This window comes from Erythrolamprus reginae, chromosome 3 (genome assembly GCF_031021105.1).
Source record: "Erythrolamprus reginae isolate rEryReg1 chromosome 3, rEryReg1.hap1, whole genome shotgun sequence".
Classification (NCBI taxonomy): domain Eukaryota; kingdom Metazoa; phylum Chordata; class Lepidosauria; order Squamata; family Dipsadidae; genus Erythrolamprus; species Erythrolamprus reginae.
Window position 1 is genome coordinate 12,636,775 of NC_091952.1, and position 14,918 is coordinate 12,651,692.

Consider the following 14,918-nt stretch of genomic DNA (forward strand, 5'->3'; position numbering starts at 1 on the left):
GAAGGTGAAGCCTTGGACTCTAATTTATTTCTTGGATGCTATTTGGAATGCTGTCAGTCATCTATGATATTTATTTTTGTGGAAATGCAGGGATGCCTAATTTAATTAACACCCTCTTTGTGTTTACAGTCCTTAACCTTTGATATGCGGATTAGGTCTGGGTAACTATTTCGTGGGGTTGATTTTTCCCCTCTCCTATTTGCTATTTTTAGTTAGTTTCAGCTTGACCGCCACTTATCTAGTGGAGACACTGATTCTCAGTTTGTTGTGGGTTCTGTTACTATTTTAAGGGAGGGTGGAAACAGTGTAAAGAATAAAATATATTTTGATCCAAACTTCTCAAACACTACTCAAATCTTGGCTGATCTCGAATAAAACAAAGCAGACTTGGGCTTGGATAATATGTGGATGGGAGACAATCAGGAAATCCCAAGATGACCCCCTAGATTAGAAAGTCGGTGAAACCATCCTGAAAAAAGACAATGAAGAATATCCCATATAGTTGCCAAGGAAACATCATGGGATTTAGCTTTGTTTTGACTAAACAATGGTGCAATTTTCACTCCCTCCCCCAGCACAAAGAGCCAAAATGTCAGAAGAAGCTGCAGATTATATAACCCAGATTTATCATATGAAAGAGATGAGGGGATAGGGGAAGATGATAGGGGAAAGAAACTTTTAAATTAGAAGTGCATTAATAGATAAACACATAAAGATAAATAAATAATAAATAACAAATTAAAGGAATGTATATGGACTAAAATTTGAAAAAAATGTAAGATTGTGTAAAAGAACTCAGGGTTGCTGGAATACCATCCCAGAAAAATGGATAAAGGACAGCAAAGGAAAGAGAGGAATTATAGGGAAAAAGAAAAAGAGAGGAGGAGGAAAGAGAAGAGAGTGAGGAAAGAAGGTAGGGGAAGTAGGGAAGAGGAGAAGGAGAGAGGGAGGTGAAGTAGGTTAGAAAGGGGAAGAGAAGAAAGAAGGAAGGACTGTATGAGATGGGAAGGGAGGATAAAGCAATAAAATAAATATTGAATATATCTGTACAGATTTTGTAAAAAGAACGAAACGAGAAATGAGATGATGAATATGTGAAAATGTATAGTAATAAAAATGAAAAACTTGAAAAAAATAAAAATAAAATAAAAGTAAAAAAACAAAGAAATAACTGCAGGTTAGTACATTCATAGTACACTTTTTTCAACAACTTTTCTCAATGCCTTTTCTCAAGCTCAATGTACATTTCTCTATGGAGATTCTCAGTTACCCAGGTTAAAAGTGCTTGGGAATGAAAGGAATGTAAATCCTTCCATTCTCCACCATTCAGTCAGAACTGAGGAAGCTCCTCAGATGAGAAGTGAAACATCTTCAAGCAAAACAAGAAAAGGCCATTTGTCTTTTGAAAGAAAGCATATTTCGGGGCAATATGCTGCTCAAAAAAAATAAAGGGAACACTTAAACCGCGCAATATAACTCCAAGAAAATCAAACTTCTGTGAAATCAAACTGTCCACTTAGGAAGCAACACTGATGGACAACCAACTTCACGTGCTGTTGTATGTTTCACATACAAAGTATTCAATGAGAATATTTCATTCATTCAGGTCTAAGAGGTGTTCTTTGAGTGTTCCCTTTATTTTTTTGAGCAGTATACATTTCTTGTAAGATCTGCCAATGTTTCTGCAGATCAATGTTGACTTGCCATTGATTTGTTAGGAGCTATAAGGCCATTATACATCCCACCTCCGGGTCTATTCCAATGTCAATTTAAGAATGGGCTTTTAGATGTCTTTTTAAGTATTGGACTTTTTTACATTGTTCATTATTGTTGTGAGCGGCTCCGAGTCTTCGGAGAGGGGCGGCATACAAATCTAATAAAGTATTATTATTATTATTATTATTATTATTATTATTATTATTATTATTATTATTATCCAGCAATCAAATGATCAAATAATCAGGTAGTCCTTGACTTACAAGTTCATTTAGCAACCATCCAAAATTACAACAGCACTGAAAAAAACAGTCAGGACTGTTTGTCGCACTTAATGACGATTGCAGCATTCCCCATGGTCACACGGTCAAAATTTGGATGCTTGGAAACTGATTCATATTTAGGATGGTTGCAGTATCCTTTGGGTCACGCGACCTTCCGTCAAGCAAACTCAGTGGGGAAGCCAGATTCACTGAACAACCACGTCACTAACTGCAGCGGTTCACTTAAAACAACTTTGGCAAAAAAAGTTCGTAAATCATTACAAAATTCTCCGCACCAATTCCCATAAATTGGTGCAAAATCCTCACTTTTCAACAGATACTTTGGGCTCCACTGTGGTTGTAAGTCAAGAGCTACCTATTAATTTATCCAGAATGGTATACAGCAGTGATGGCAATCCTTTTTTTCCCTCAAGTGCCGAAAGAGTGTGCACATGCGCTATCGTGCACAAGCAAGTGCCCACACCCATAATTCAGTTTCTGGGGAGGTTGAAAACAGCTTCCCTTGGCCCTTGGGGGGGGGGGGGCTTTTGGAGGTTGGAAACGGTCTGTTTCCCAACTTCTCCTGGGCCCAGTAGGCTTGCATTTCCCCCTCCCCAGGTTCCAAAGGTTTCCCTGGAGTTAGAGGAGGGTAAAAACGCCCTCCCCATCCCCCCGGAGGTTCTCTAGAAGCCAAAAATGTCCTCCCAGAACCAAAAATCAGCTAGCAAACACATGCACATTGGAGCTGAGCTAGGGCTCGTGTGCCAGCAGATATGGCTCTGCGTGCCACCTGTGCCATAGGTTCGGCATCACTGGTATACAAATCTTCAGATCGTGCAGAATGCAGCTGCGAGAGCAATCATGGGCTTTCCTAAATATGCCCATGTTACTCCAACACTCCGCAGTCTGCATTGGTTGCCGATCAGTTTCTGGTCACAATTCAAAGTGTTGGTTATGATCTATGAAGCCCTTCATGGCATCGGACCAGGATATCTGTGACACCGCCTTCTGCCGCACGAATCCCAGCAGCCAGTTAGGTCCCACAGAGTTAGCCTTCTCCGGCTCCCGTCGACTAAACAGTGTCGGCTGGCGGGATCCAGGGGAAGAGCCTTCTCTGTGGCAGCCCCGACCCTCTGGAACCAGCTCCCCCCAGAGATTAGGACTGCCCCCACCCTCTTTGCCTTTTGTGAACTTCTTAAAACCCACCTCTGCTGTCAGGCATGGGGGAATTGAGACATCTCCCCCTTGCCTATGTATGATATGTTTGTGTGTATGTTTTTTATATACTGGGCTTTTTAGGCTTGTTATTTTAGATTTTAATATTAGATTTGTTACTATATATTGTTGTTATGATTGCTGTGAGCCACCCCGACTCTGCGGAGAGAGGTGGCATATATATAAATAAATAAATAAATAAATAAATAAATAAATAAATAAATAAATAAATAAATAAATAAATAAATAAATAAATAAATAAATAAATAAACAAACAAACAAACAAACAAACAAACAAACAAACAAACAAATAATACAGTCTCCTACTTGGGCAGGTAGCTGGATTAGAAGACCTCCAGGTCCCTCCCAACCCTATTATTTTCTGTTCTAACAAATTGAGGATGAGTTGGTCCTAGGCAAAATTATGGTCGCACAAAGAGAATGTGGAGCAAATGAAAATGTATATCCCTGCATCCCAATAGCAATTAGTACTTAAGACTTACACACTGCTTCACCGTGCTTTACCACCTTCTCTAAGTGGTTTACAGAGTCAGCCTGTTTTCCCCAACAATCTGGATCCTCATTTTACCCACTTCAGAAGGATGGAAGGCTGAGTCAACCTTGAGCCTGGTGAGATTCGATCTGTTGGCAGCCGGCAATCGGTAGAAGTAGCCTGCAGTACCCAATTCTAACCACTGCGCCACCGCGGCTCGGTAGCTTTGGTCTTGATCGTAGCTCAATTAAATACTATCCAGAATACCTCGAGCCCAATTAGAATCGAATGAAGACCAATGCATGTCTAAGGAAGGAAGGAAACGCTTCCTGTTTGGGATATTCCAATGCCAAACCAGTTGTGTGAACAGAAAACAAGAGATATATTCAGTTATGTGCTTGTCACGAAACCCGCAAGCCGCTTGGTAGTCAATCAGATCCGAAGGATGCTAGGTTGTCGATGAACTTGTGGCGGGGGAAAAACCGCTTCGTTTCTCAAACGGGTTTCACACGACAAAAGAGGAATTGGGAAGAAGTGGCGGAAGAACCTCTCCAAAGGATTGTTAACAGCAGCACCAAAATGTACCACACCGTTCAAACGTCGCCTGGTTGCCAGTACTGCAATGCACCGTGTTCATATCCAGCATGAAATGAATACTATTTCACATACAAACGCTTCTTTGTGCTACAGCGGTATCCCACATCTTACAATCCATCAATCATCAATCGTTTAAAAGGAAGAAGGGGGGGGGGGGAAAGACTTGCCCATACATCCAAGTTCCAAAAAAATGGATATAAATATTGAAACAAATTTGACACGGACGCTTGTCGTTTTATTGCTGATAGTTTCCATACTGCCCCTGTAAAACAACGGAAGAGTGAACAAGAGAGAGAGAAATGAATGTAAATAATTCGTTTCTGCCCACAGTGTAAAGTACACCCTCCTTATTATAGAGTTTATTTATTTATTTCATTTTATTAGAAACATAGAAGACTGACGGCAGAAAAAGACCTCATGGTCCATCTAGTCTGCCCTTATACTATTTCCTATATTTTATCTTAGGATGGATATATGTTTATCCCAGGCATGTTTAAATTCAGTTACTGTGGATTGAACAACCACGTCTGCTGGAAGTTTGTTCCAAGCATCTACTACTCTTTCAGTCAAATAATATTTTCTCACGTTGCTTCTGATCTTTCCCCCAACTAACCTCAGATTGTGACCCCTTGGTTCTTCTGTTCACTTTCCTATTAAAAACACTTCCCTCCTGAACCTTATTTAGCCCTTTAACATATTTAAATGTTTCGATCATGTCCCCCTTTCCCTTCTGTCCTCCAGACTATACACATTGAGTTCATTAAGTCTTTCCTGATAGGTTTTATGCTTAAGACCTTCCACCATTCTTGTAGCCCGTCTTTGGATCTGTTCAATTTTGTCAATATCTTTTTGTAGGTGAGGTCTCCAGAACTGAACACAGTATTCCAAATGTGGTCTCACCAGCGCTCTATATAGTGGGATCACAATCTCCCTCTTCCTGCTTGTTATACTTCTAGCTATGCAGTATTATTATTAATTATTTTTACTATTTATTTATTTATTTATTCAACTTCTATTCCGCCCAATCCTGAAGCTTACAACAATAATAAAAACACAATATAAATAGATACAACACAATAAAAAAAGAAGTCGAACAATATCTAAAACGAAAACATTATCTGAAACAAAAACCCCATAAAAAGTTGTTTAAAAAGGCAGCCACAGTCATACACATGCACACCATTCATAGAGTTGGCCATCAAGGAAGTAAATTTGTTGCCCCCCAGGCCTGCCGAAAAAAGCCAGGTCTTCATAGCCTTACGAAAGCCAGCAGGGTGGGAGCAGCACGGACATCAGGCGGTAGTTGGTTCCATAGAGCCGGGGCTGCTACAGAGAAGGCTCTCCCCCGTGGTCCCATCAACCTGCATTGCTTAGTCAACGGGGCCTAACCGGTCGCTGGGGTGCATAAGGCAGAAGACGGTCCCGTAGGTAATCTGGTCTTATACCCCGCTGCATTTTATAGCCCGAAAAATACAGTAGTTGAAGCAAATTGGTCTTATTTCCCAACTATTTCTGTAAAGCTCTCATACCTGGAACTTCTCAATACTCTACGATTCTCATTCTGTCCAGCCTAACGTTTCTCAACGTCCGTTCAATCCCTTTCCCAGTTTACCTGTTCATAGGCATAAGACCTCTGTTGCTGCGCAGATGGCCCGGTTTGGGTTGCTCTGTAGCTTCCATATTGTTGCCCCTGTCCTTGTTGGTAGCTAGAATACTGGGAAGAGGTTCCTTGGGCAGGTCCTGGAAAACACACACACACACACACACACAAACAGAAGACTTGAGAAGAGTTCAAAAGACAGGTATCAAATCCCAACTTGCATGTTCTTGGGTTTCCTGGTTTGGCGTGAACGGTTTTCTTTTCGTATTTATTTATTTATTTATTTTATTTATTTTATTTATTTATTTGATTTTATGCCGTCCTTCTCCTTACACTCAAGGCGGCTTACAACATGTTAGCAATAGAACTTTTTAACAGAGCCAGGCATATTGCCCCCACAATCCGGGTCCTCATTTTACCCACCTCGGAAGGATGGAAGGCTGAGTCAACCTTGAGCCGGTGATGAGATTTGAACCGCTGACCTTCAAGCTCTACAGTCAGGTTCAGTGGCCTGCAGTACAGCACTCTACCTGCTGCGCCACCCTGGCTTTAGCAGGTCAGGAGGTTTAGCAGAAACAACGGCCTGCAATTTTTCTTCCTCCTTTGAAACAGGTCGAGTGTATGGTCAGACAGTGGAGAGTTGACGAAGAGCACCCCGTTTTAGTTGAAGCTGTTGAGTGGCTCGCCCAGCTGCTGCCACAACCACGGGAGGAGAAGGCAGAAGGGCAGGTGGGCAGGAGAGGAGGGAGAGCTGGCGGAGGGGTAATAGCAGTGGGTGGACCGAGGGTGAGTGATGTCAAGTTGGCCACCTTTAAGCCAGTCACATGACCTTTAAGCCACCCCCCGGTCACATGATCATCAAGCCACTCCCACCTGGTCACATGGCCGGCAAGCCACACCCACAAAATAAGCCATGCCCACAGTGTGGTAGTAAAACTTTTTGCAGTCCTTCACTGCTACACACCAAACCGCCAAGAAACAAAACCCCATTTGAATCTGATTACAGTGGTCCCTTGACTTTCACGGGTCCAACATTCGCGGAAAGGCTATACCACGGGTTTTTAAAAAATATTAATTTAAAAAAATACTCCGCCCTAACTCGCCCGAAGGGGGAGGAGCTGAGGGCATTGTTGGGTTAGGGGGCCGTGCGCTAATCACGGGGATGGCTTGCGGTGGGCCCGTCACAACCCTCCGGTAGCCTCCGTCCGCAGCTCAGTGTCACCTCAAGAACCAAGGGGTGTGGCTGCCTCTTTTTCTACTGCCGCCGCTTACCGCCACCCGCCGCTGCCTCTTCTTCCCCCACCCACCTAAGCCGTCTTCCTTAGTGGTAGCGTCCAACCTCCCAGCTGACCGACCTGGAATCCCGGCTTCAAGTCCTGGCCTGGATCCCTCTGGCCTTGAGCTTCCCCTTCCCCTGCCCTGACCCTGAGCACCAGTACTGCCGCCGCTGCCATAGGAGACGCTGGCAGCGAGTGCAGCAAAGCCCCCAGCTTGCTACCCCATTGCCCCTGCGGGTTCTGGAGGTAAGTAAAACCAGGAATGGCGGAGGGAGGGGGAGGAAGGAAGGAAGGAAGGGAGCATCTCTGCTTCGCGAAAATTTGACTTTTGTGGGTGGTCTTGGAATGTATCCCGCGCAAAAGTCAAGGGAACACTCTATTACTATTGCTATTAGTCTTCTCTTATCACCCATCACCTCCCACTTATGACTGTAACTTGTTGCTTGTATCCTTACGATTTACTGAATATTAATACTGATTGTTTCCAGATATTTACTGATCCCTCAGATCCTGGACACAAACTGTTTCAACTCCTACCTTCAAAACGTCGCTACAGAGCACTGCACACCAAGACAACTAGACACAAGAACAGTTTTTTTCCCCGAACACCATCACTCTACTAAACAAATAATTCACTCAACACTGTCAGACTTTCCACTAAATCTGCACTTGTATTCTACTAGTTTTTCTCATCATTCCTATCACCCATTTCCTCCCATGTTGACTATATGACTATAACTTGTTGCTTATATCCTAAGATTTTTATTAATATTGCTTCTTCATTGCTTATTTGACCCCTATGACAATCATTAAGTGTCGTACCATATGATTCTTGACAAATGTATATTTTATTTTATGTATGCTGAGAGCATATGCACCAAGACAAATTCCTTGTGTGTCCAATCACACTTGGCCAATAAAATTCTATTCTATTCTATTGCTTATTTGTACCTTATGACAATCATTAAGTGTTGCACCTCATTGTTCTTGACAAATATATATTTTCTTTTATGTACACCTTGTGTACACATTGTGTACCTTATGTACACTGAGAGCATATGCACCAAAGACAAATTCCTTGTGAGTCTAATCACACTTGATCAATAAAGAATTATATTCTACTCTACTCTATTCTTCCTCAGCACAATCTGGTGTGAAGAAACAAGAGTTCTGGGGATAGACCTTTTTAAGAATTTCTCCCAGTCTTCCTGAGAAACTGGTCAGAATTGACATCCTGGGCATAGAAAGTTTAGAACAAAGACGCCTTAAACAAGATCTAAGTATTGCCCACAAGATCATATGCTGCAACGTCCTGCCTGTCGGCGACTACTTCAGTTTCAACCACAACAACACAAGAGCAGACAACAGATTTAAACTTAATATTGACCGCTCCAAACTTGACTGTAAAAAATATGACTTCAGTAACCGAGTTGTCGAAACGTGGAACTCATTACCGGACTCCATAGTGTCATCCCCAAACCCACAACAATTTACCCTATGGTTGACCTATCCAGATTCCCAAGAGGTCAGTAAGGGGCGAGTACAAGTGCATTAGAGTGCCTTCCGTCCCCTGTCCTATTGCTCTCCTATACCTCCTATACCTTTCTTCTATTCCTATATCTCTTCTTCTATTCTTTCATTTATATGTTCTATTACTATACCTTCTTTTCTATTATTTCTTAGATATATTTTACTATCTCCTCTATAACCTTCATCATGTATTGTACTATGTGTATATAGATATATACCCACTAAAACGCTCATTGTGTATTGGACTAACTAACTAACTAACTAACTAACTAACTAACTAACTAACTAACTAAATAAATAAATAAATAAATAAATAAATAAATAAATAAATAACATTTCCTGGCCACAAAATGCACAATTGGGGATGTCCTCACCATATCCTTGCTGTTGTCCTGGATAACTTTGTTGATTTGAGTATTGCTGTTGGGAATATGTTTGCTGCTGAGTAGCTCCTTGCTGGTATCCGGCTTGTTGCTGGCTGTATTGGGAATTCCCTAAGGACAACAGAACACCATAATGGGTTGGCAGGAGGATAATATACACAAGGAAGGTCAGCATATATATATTCTGTTTCTCTACTGTAACACGGGAACACAGCAACCATCCACACGCAATCTGAGTATATAGCACACAAGCCAACCAAAGCCCTTAAAAACATCCTAAGCAAACCAAAAGACCCAGAATTAAAAACAGGCATCATCTACAACATGCAAAAGAGGGCCGTGAAAATATTTACGGACCCCTCGCATCCTGGACATAATTTCATCAATGACTTGGACAAGGGGACAGATGGGGAACTCATCAGATTTGCAGATGACACCACCAAACTGGTAGGAATATCTAACTTTCCAGAAGATAGGCTCAAGATACAGAAGGATCTTGACAGACTTGAACATTGGGCACCATCTAACAAAATAAAATTCAATGGTGAAAAAAGTAAGATTCTACATTTAGGCAAGGAAAACATAATGCACAGGTACAATATATGTGGCACATTGCTCAACAGTACTAACTGTGAGAGGGATCTTGGAGTCATAGTGGACAACCATTTAAATATGAGCCAGAAGTGTGCAGCTACTGCCAAAAAAGCCAACACAGTTCTAGGCTGCATTAACGGAAGGATAGAATCAAGATCACATGAAGTGTGAATACCACTTTATAAGGCCTTGGTAAGGCTACACTTGGAATACTGCAACCAGTTTTAGTTGCCACAATGCAAAAAGGATGTTGAGACTCTAGAAAGAGTGCAGAGAAGAGCAACAAAAATGATTAGGAGACTGGGGACTAAAATATATGAAGAATGGTTGCAGGAACTAGGTATGGCTAGTTTAATGAAAAGAAGGACCGAGGAGACATGATAGTAGTGTTCCAATATCTCAGGGGATGCCACAAAGAAGAAGGAGTCAACCTATTCTCCAAAGCACCTGAGGATAGAACAAAAAGCAATGGGTGGACACTAAGCAAGGAGAGAAGTAACTTAGAACTAAGGAGAAATTTCCTGACAGTTAGAACAATTAATCAGTGGAACAGCTTGCCTCCAGAAGTTGTGAATGCTCCAACACTGGAAGTTTTTAAGCCTACCCCTACAACATGCAGAAACCATACTTCATTACGGCAATTTAAAGTCGTAATTGCATTTTGGAAAATTGATTTGATTTGCAAGATCGCTGATCCCCCTACCTCCTTCGTAGTAGTGCTGCGTGGAATCCTCAAATGACCGATCATAGCTTTGCTCAGAATAAGATGACTGCTGATACGCATAATCACCATGGCCTATTTTCAGATAACAAAAAAAAAAAAAATCCAGTTATGTTGGAAACAGAATTTGAAGAAAAATATTTCTGTGCATTACAAGGAAGCGGCATACAACATAGGGTAAAAGGGACCCTTTATTAGTCTCTTGATTTATTTTGCATCAAACCATTTACTATTTGCCTGAAAGCATTTTAAGGTTTGGAGTTTGTTGCTACAAGTCTTAGAGAATCTTTGCACTTGTTTACAAATTGCAATTTTTCCACAGAAAAAGGAGAAGTGAATACATTTCTCCTGTTTTACAGGATCACATTACTGAAGGATCATTGGATAAAACTATCCTTGATTCAGGGGTGAAATACAGCAGGTGACAGGTTCTGGAGAGGTTGCATTTTGCCGGTTCTTTGAACTACTCAAAATTTCCACTCCTGGTTCTCCAGAACCTATCAGAACCTGCTGAATTTGACCCCTGGTCTGCAGCAAGCTAGAATTTTGTGGAAACTGTAATGTCAGAGTGTAAATTCCCTCCTTTGCATAACAGAATAACAGAATTGGAAGGGACCTTTTGAGGTCTTATAGTCCAACCCCCTGCTCAGGTAGGAAACCATGTGCCATTCTAGACAAATGGCTGTCCGATCTCTTGTTAAAAACTCGCAGTGTTGGAGCACTCACAACTTCTGGAGGCAAGCTGTTCCACTGGTTAATTGTTCTAACTCTCAGGAAATGTCTCCTTCGTTCTAAGTTGCTTCTCTCCTTAATACGTTTCCATGCTTGCATGTGAGGTCAAGGTTTAAATAAAAAGGAACAAAACTGGTATCCTGAAATGCAACATATAGCCTGTTGCCTGCCCCCACACATTCCTATGAATTCCAGTACCTAAAATCCCCCCAGCTAGCAGAGAGAGTGGATAATTTCAACAATTACAGAAGTTACAAAGGGAATTAAAATCAGTGTATATTCCAGTTATAGTTTGAACATAGCAGAAAAGAATCATTTTCATTCAGTGGATATTTTAATCGGTTCCAGCAAAATTTTAAAACTTGGTCTGATGGGTAATCATTTGCTAGCTACAAGTCCATCTATTCTCCTGAAATTGCTGAGTAAAGCTGCAATAATTTTAACCTGTTCACAATGATGGTGTCCTCTAAATGAGCCGATGCAGGTAATTTAAATTACAGCATGGAGATGGTGGGCCAGATTATTCTATCCCTCATGCTAGTCTCCTCTAAATTGTCTGAAGTGGTGAAGGGTTTCCTGCCTAAGCAGGTGGTTGGATTAGAAGATCTCCAAGGTCCCTTCCAACTCTGTTCTGTTTTCTGTTCTGTTCTGTTCTATTCTATTCTTCTATTCTATTCTTCTATTCTATTCTATTCTATTCTAAATACTAATTTTAATTCTATTTCTATTCTATTCTATTATTCTATTCTATTATTATTCTATTCTATTATAATTCTAATGTGTTCTGTTCTATTCTATTATTCTATTCTATTATAACTCTATTCTATTCTATTCTAATTCTAATGTGTTCTGTTCTATTCTATTCTAAATTCTAATTTTAATTCTAATTCTATTCTATTCTTCTATTCTATTATAACTCTATTCTATTCTAATTCTAATGTGTTCTGTTCTATTCTATTCTAAATTCTAATTTTAATTCTATTCTGTTCTTCTATTCTATTATAATTCTATTCTGTTCTAATTCTAATGTGTTCTGTTCTATTCTATTCTAAATTCTAATTTTAATTCTAATTCTATTTTATTATAATTCTATTCTATTCTATTCTTATTCTAATTCATTCCATTTCTATTCCTATTCCTATTTCATTTTCAGCCCACAACCTCTAGTTTATCATTTTATTTTATGTTTTAAGCCTCTTGCAATTCAGTGACCCTGTTCAGCACCATTACCGTCAGGATAATATTGCTGGTTCATGGGTTCTGAGGATCCTTGCCCATGACTGTATTGCTCACTGTAATATTCCTCCTGACCCATGTACTGCTGAGAAGACCCTGAAAGACACAGAAAATATTAACAGCCTCTGCGGCATTGAAAACTCCTACATTGGGATTACAGTTGAAAAGATGTTATTATAACAAACTCAAACTCAACCCAGACAAGACGGAGTGGCTGTGGGTTTTGCCTCCCAAGGACAATTCTATCTGTCCGTCCATTACCCTGGGGGGGGGAATTATTGACCCCCTCAGAGAGGGTCCACAACTTGGCCGTCCTCCTCGATCCACAGCTCACATTAGAGAAACACCTTTCAGCTGTGGCGAGGGGGGCGTTTGCCCAGGTTCGCCTGGTGCGCCAGTTGCGGCCCTATTTGGACCGGGAGTCATTGCTCACAGTCACTCATGCCCTCATCACCTCGAGGCTCGACTACTGTAATGCTCTCTACATGGGGCTACCTTTGAAAAGTGTTCGGAAACTTCAGATCGTGCAGAATGCAGCTGCGAGAGCAATTATGGGCGACTCTAAGTATGCCCATATCACTCCAACACTCCGCAGTCTGCATTGGTTGCCGATCAGTTTCCGGTCACAATTCAAAGTGTTGGTTATGACCTACAAAGCCCTTCATGGCACCGGACCAGAATATCTTCGGGACCGCCTCCTGCCGCACGAATCCCAGCGACCAGTTAGGTCCCACAGAGTCGGCCTTCTCCGGGTCCCGTCAACCAAACAATGCCGTCTGGCGGGACCCAGGGGAAGAGCCTTCTCTGTGGGGGCCCCGACCCTCTGGAACCAGCTCCCCCCTGAGATTAGGATTGCCCCCACCCTCCCTGCCTTTCGTAAACTCCTTAAGACCCACCTCTGCCGTCAGGCATGGGGGAACTAAACATCTCCCCCTGCCCATGTTGTTTTGCCATTGATTGATTGACTGTGTGGGATTGTTTTATGAATTTATTAATTTTAAACTGTAATTAGATTGGTGGGCATTGGATTTGTTATTATGTACTGTTTTTATTATTGTTGTGAGCCGCCCCGAGTTTGCGGAGAGGGGCGGCATATAAATCCAATAAATCTAATCTAATCTAATCTAATCTAATCTAATCGTAGTCTATTTTAGAGGCAACTGAAGAAGAGTAATTACTGTATTTTTCATAGTATAAGATGCACCTTTTTCCTCCCTAAAAGAGGCTGATCATTTAGGTGCGTCTTATACTCTGAATGTAGTCCCACCCCCCACCCCCAGCCCTAACTGGCTGCTAATGATCTTCCCAGTTCTTATATTACAGGTTCTTTCATTGTTTCTCTCTGCAAGGAATGTTTTCAAGTCTTTGCAGGTTTTTTCATTGCTTCTAATTTGCTCCAACCAGGGGCTAACAATGTTCCCAGCTCTTACTGGCTTGCAAGCTCTTTCATTGTTACTCTCTGCAAAGAATGTTTTCCAAGCCCTAAGTCTTTGCAGGTTTTTTTCCATCGTTCTACTGGCTCTGAATGTTTCTTTCCAGGTGCTAATGATATTTCCAGCTCTTACTGGCTTGCAAGCTCTTTCATTGTTACTCTGTCCGAACAATTTTTTTTAAGTCCTAACCTAGGAATAAAATAATGCACTGAAGGTGACCAGACTAAGGACGCTAGTCAGATGAATACATGGCAAGCAGATTCCTTTTCCTATTTTCTTCCCCAAAAACTAAGGTGCAGCTTATACTCCAGTGCTTCTTATACTCTGAAAAATACAGTAACGCAGATCATGGAACTTGGTGAGAAATTAGGAATAAAGTGTTGAAAAGGGGGTTAATGTTTTTAAAAATATTAAATTTATTTACTTATTTATTTTTTTATTTATTGGATTTGTATGCCGCCCCTCTCCGTGGACTCGGGGCGGCTAACAACAGTGACAAAAACAGAATGTAAAAATCCAATACTAAAATATTTAAAAACCCTTGTTATAAAACCAATCATACATACAAACATACCATGCATAAATTGTAGAAGCCTAGGGGAAAGATTATCTTAGTTCCCCCATGCCAGACCCACATAAATATCTGTCATCTTTAGATGAGATTAAGTTTACAAAGTATTATTTTTCAAATTTATTGGACATTCAGAAGGGTGCATTGTTTTCTTCCTTCCCTTCAACAATGTCTCATTCTCAACAAATGCCCGGACAAAGTCCCTGCAATTTTGTTGGAAAGATTTTTCAGAAGTGGTTTGGCAACAAGAATGATCAAGGGAATGGAGCCCCTCCCTTACGAAACCAGGTTGCAATAGCCTTGGTCTCTTCAGCCTTGAAAGATGGCGTTTAAGGGATGACTTGATCGAAGTGTATAAAATCATGCATGGGATAGAAAAGGTGGATAGAGAAAAATTATTTATCTATCACACAATACTAGGACAAGGGGGCTAAAGCTCATAGGTAAGAAAGTAAGGAAAAATAAAGGGAACTATTTCTTCATCCAGAGGGCCGTTGGTTGATGGAATTCCCTTCCAGAAGAGGCCGTGACAGCTGTCAGCCTGGATAGCTTCAAGG

The 14,918-nt window shown here is 41.1% G+C and overlaps 1 protein-coding gene across 2 annotated transcripts in view; it reads right to left on the minus strand.

Moving 5' to 3' along the window:
- Nucleotides 1-3,965: 3,965 nt before the first annotated feature.
- SS18L1 (SS18L1 subunit of BAF chromatin remodeling complex) overlaps nt 3,966-14,918 on the minus strand; it is a 32,568-nt gene continuing 21,615 nt past the window's right edge. Inside the window, exons 8-12 of one of the 2 annotated variants that reach the window (XM_070748784.1) lie at nt 12,352-12,453; nt 10,372-10,464; nt 9,066-9,185; nt 5,897-6,024; nt 4,447-4,546 (exon numbers count right to left, since the gene is read on the minus strand). In XM_070748784.1, the coding sequence (XP_070604885.1) occupies nt 4,520-4,546; nt 5,897-6,024; nt 9,066-9,185; nt 10,372-10,464; nt 12,352-12,453 (470 nt within the window). In that variant the 3' untranslated portion in view covers nt 4,447-4,519. Of the gene's footprint in view, nt 4,547-5,896; nt 6,025-9,065; nt 9,186-10,371; nt 10,465-12,351; nt 12,454-14,918 lie in introns of both variants that reach the window. The other variant, XM_070748785.1, reaches the window with a different exon arrangement.